Here is a 4,213-nt window from a genome sequence, read left to right as displayed (position 1 = left end):
TTTCCTTCTTTGGTAATTCCTTTCTGTTGAATCTAGGCTGGCCCTATGACTAGCTCTTGACCCATAGTCTGTGGTGGGAATGACCCTGTGTTACTTCTGAGGTTATTTAGAAGAGCCTTGCAACATCTCCTGGGACGTTGCCACATTGACTCTGGGAGAAGCCAGCCACTCCGTAACAAGTCTGATTGCCTCAAGACCTCCATGTTGTGAGGAAGCACAAGCTAACCACGTGGAGAGACTATGTGCAGAGAGGCGCCCAATCAGCCTTCAGCTGTTCTTGCTGTCCCAATGGAGGAGCCGCACATGGATGCAGAGTCCGCTAAGGATATCCTGCCCAGTCTGGCATTCAGATGATACCAGTCTCAGCTGCCATCTGATAGCAACCCCGAGACTCCAAGAGCGAGCAATCACCTAACCTCTGCTAACCCACAGAATCATGAAAGATAATGACTTGCTATTTAAACCACTAAGCTTTGAAGTGCTTTGCTGTGCAGCAATAGATACTTGGAACACCCACCATTGTAGGACAGGATGGCCATGAAGATAACCAGGCATTTTCCATATCTATCTTTTGTCAGTCTCGTTGACGTAAGTATGAGAGTATGCCTTTCTTCTCTTCATATGAAATGTAGTTCCACCAATGGCCATGAGGGCTAAATCATTCCATTTAGAGTCATGACTATTGGGAGCATTTTGAAAATATCCACACTGTAGAAATAGTCCTTTCCCTCCCCTCCATTATTTCTCCCCTCGTCACGCACCAGTGTACTTCCTGGATATCACATTGTCTGTGAAATGTGCCCAGTTCACTGGCTGCAACGATGCTTTTGCAGCAACAGGCATCCAAGGCAGGTTTCCTTGAAGACAAAGCCAGTGAGAGGAATGGGCTCAGAATCAGGGCCGGGTGGCAGAGGGAGACACTGGGTTTCTCCTCATCTCTTGGAACCAGCTTTTCTGAAGGTCTGTTCCAAAGATCCAACCAGGGTGTATCCCTTTCCACTGACATTACCATATTTTTTTTTTCAAGATGATACTTTAATTTCCTTCTCTATTCTGGAAAAGACAATGGAGACTCCCCTTCCCCCCGAGTTCAATGAAACAAGGTTGGAATTTTTCAAAAGGAACATTTACTAGGAAACTAAAGGGAAACCAAACAGAATACAAGAGAACAGAGGCAGAGTTGCAGATGGGCTCAGGGAGTTCAAATTTATAACCAGCCTCTGGCCACAGCTGGACTGCTAGGCAAAGCTTTCCAGATACAAGCCACTTGCCTGCTGGCCCCTATTAAAGTCACCTTCTATTTCATACCAGCAAGCCAGTGGCATACTCAGCCCTCGAGGCAGGAAGATCTTGAGAGCAGGGGAACAATAGGCTCAGCTACCCCAGGATCTCCTACCAAGGCTCCCCATTCCAAGGACAAGTCAAAGCTTATTGGGATGGCTGCCTGATATCTACTGGGGCCAGTCTGGTTTCTCTGGGACCACCTTTCTGGGCTCATCTGCCAGGATCTAGAGATAATATTTCTGCTGACTATCTTGCTGGCACTAGTCCTTCATGCTTTGGTTCTAAACACTGGTATGATGGAAGATGTCTGAATGTGGAGGAACAGGCAGAGGGGAACCTTGGGCAAAGAAACTGAATTCTTCTCATGTCAGCAGACATAGGCAGAACCCTGGGTTCCCTGTCAATTTTCGAGGCTGAAAGCAAATCAGAGATGGAATACACAGGCTGGGGAACATGTGAAGCTGGAACGTAGTAACACTGCCTCATACAACCAAAGATCTCCATCCTTTTAAGATTTGACATCAAGGTAGTTTCTTGTACCAGGCAGCCTTGGCAACAAGAACTTTCTGAAGACCTGCCTACTCCGTGCTTCTACCCAGTTAATCCTGTATGGAAGTGTTAATTCAAATGAAGATAACGAGTTTCCCAGGAAGGTAAACTACAGCCCAACTATGGATTCTTTTGCAGAGAGACTGTATGAAAGAGAAATGCTACCTTGGAGAAATGGTGCAAATGTATGGGCGGGATACCTCACACCAATGTTGGGGAACAGAGGATTACTAGGTAACACCCCCAGCCTCAGGGCATGCTGAGACCTTTGGTTTCATTTGTATAGAAGCAGAAGCAAGGAGGATGTGGACACAGCTGGCAGTGGGTTGGCTGATGTGGTCACAAAGGAAGCTGAGTAATGGATGTGATACCCGGGGAGAGCCCTTGACCTTCACTCTAGTAGGTACTTCCATTCCCCAAGTGCTATGAATGTGATATATGTATCTGGAAAGGAAAGGAAACCTGTCTGTGGTTGCCCAAGGCTATGCCTCTGGGCTGTTGCATATGGAAATACCCAGAAGGCACTCAGGCCAAGAAGGCCCCCAAAGCTGTGCCTTCAATCAGGGACCAGCTGTGTCATTTCTTCACGAACTCAGCTCACTCAATGGTACATCTGTTTCTGAGGCTCTTCCCTCAGAAGACAAATGTACCTGGGAAAGGGTATTTCAGATGCCTATGCCATTGAGATGCATGCCTCTCTAACAGGGATGACAATGAACTTTCATTCTACTTGCCAATACCAGTTGAAAGGAAGTGGCTGCTGGCTATTCTGAAAACAGTGCTGGGGATTCTGACTCTGGGTTTAGCAGAAGAGAGGGCCACAATTAACTGGTACTCACTGCCACAGACAAGGGAGTAGGCAGTGAATTTGCTGTGAACTAGACCGCTTTGCACTCGATTTTTTCCAGGGTAATGGCCTGCTTATCCTATTACTCTCCTGGGGCTATTCTTTGCAAAGCTGGAGTACTTCTTGGGTGAAATTATTTTCTGGAGATAGTTATTAGCTCAGTAGTAGTCCAGTGTGAATTAGATCTGCTGCCTACTTAGCACCTGGATAGATTTTAAGATACTCTGTCGTTCCAGGGCCTTCAAGCAAAACACCATGTCAGAGTGACGCTGCCGGGGCAGCTGCTGTGAACCCCTCACCAAGGGCCCCGTGTTAATCATTGCGAGTCCTGGCACTAGGTGCTTTAGTACTCTCACTGTGTCAGGCGGTTCTTCCTCAGTCCAGTCTTGATTCTTGGCCAGAAGAGATGTGCTTCCCCTACAGCACACCACCTTAGGCCACCTGAAGATGGCTGGACCATCCACGTTCAGCAAACCCAACCTGGAAAGAGGGCCAGTTATTGCTGTGTTTACAGCTGAGCATTTGGTCACTAGAGTCATCTGGATGTTGTTGGATGGGAAAAGTTACTGAAGATCTCTGTAAGATGGTGGTCTTATTGGGTTCTTGACATAAGTGGTCCTCTTACCCACAGTCATCGTTTCTGTAGGAAAAAGAAACAAAAAGAATGCTTTGGTTTTCATTCATATAAATATATTTTATTTCAGTTTTCTCTTTTTAATTGAAGTACAGTTGATTTAGAATGTTGTCTTCATTTTTGCTAAACAGCAAAGCTGTTCTGTTACACATTCTTTTTAAAGTGTTCTTTTCCATTATGGTTTATCATAGGACACTGAATATAGTTCTCTGTGCTATACGGTAGGAGTCTGTTGTTTATCCACCCTATATAGAAAAGTTTACATCTGCTAACCTCAACCTCCCACTCCACCCCTCTCCCAACCCCACCAGCCTGTCCTCCCTGTCTTGGCAACCATCAGTCTGTTCTCTATGTCCATGATTCTATTTCACAGATTGATTCATTTGTGTCATATTTTAGATTCCACATATAAGTGGCATCACATATTTGTCTTTCTGACTTACCTTACTTAATATGATAATATGAGAACATGGAGTCGTTCTCCATGTTGCTGCCAATGGCATTACTGCATTCTTTTTTTAAAGCTGAGTAGTATTCCACTGCATACATGTGCCATGTCTTGTTCTTTTTTTACTTTATTTTTTGTTTAATTCTGTTTTTGGGTATAGCCAATTAACAATGTTTTAGATTTCAGATGAATAGCAAAGGGACTTATCCATATATATGTATGTATCCAGTGTTTCCCCAAACTTTTCCTCCCATCCAGGCTGCCACATAACAAGAGCTCTATGTGCTGTGCAGTAGTTCCTGGTTGGTTATCCATTTTAAATAGTGTGTACCTACCCATCCCCAACCCCCTAACTATCCCTCTTCTGCCCCCCAGCAACCTTAAGTTTGTTTTCTGTGAGTCTCTTTATGTTTTATAACCAAGTTCATTTGTATCAATTTTTTTTTTTTTT

The 4,213-nt window shown here is 44.8% G+C and overlaps 1 protein-coding gene across 1 annotated transcript in view; it reads right to left on the bottom strand.

The window, feature by feature from the left end:
* Positions 1-1,096: 1,096 nt before the first annotated feature.
* The window catches only part of SYT9 (synaptotagmin IX), a 144,009-nt gene continuing 140,892 nt past the window's right edge, over positions 1,097-4,213 (bottom strand). The window contains exon 7 of the mRNA XM_010829362.1: positions 1,097-3,320. Coding sequence (XP_010827664.1) covers positions 3,312-3,320 — 9 coding nt within the window. The 3' untranslated portion in view covers positions 1,097-3,311. The remainder of the gene's footprint in view (positions 3,321-4,213) is intronic.

Source organism: Bison bison, unplaced genomic scaffold (assembly GCF_000754665.1).
Source record: "Bison bison bison isolate TAMUID 2011002044 unplaced genomic scaffold, Bison_UMD1.0 scf7180017864503, whole genome shotgun sequence".
In the NCBI taxonomy this organism is placed as follows: Eukaryota; Metazoa; Chordata; class Mammalia; order Artiodactyla; family Bovidae; genus Bison; species Bison bison.
The sequence above is the reverse complement of the archived record's forward strand: the minus strand, read 5'-3'. Positions and strand labels throughout refer to the sequence as shown.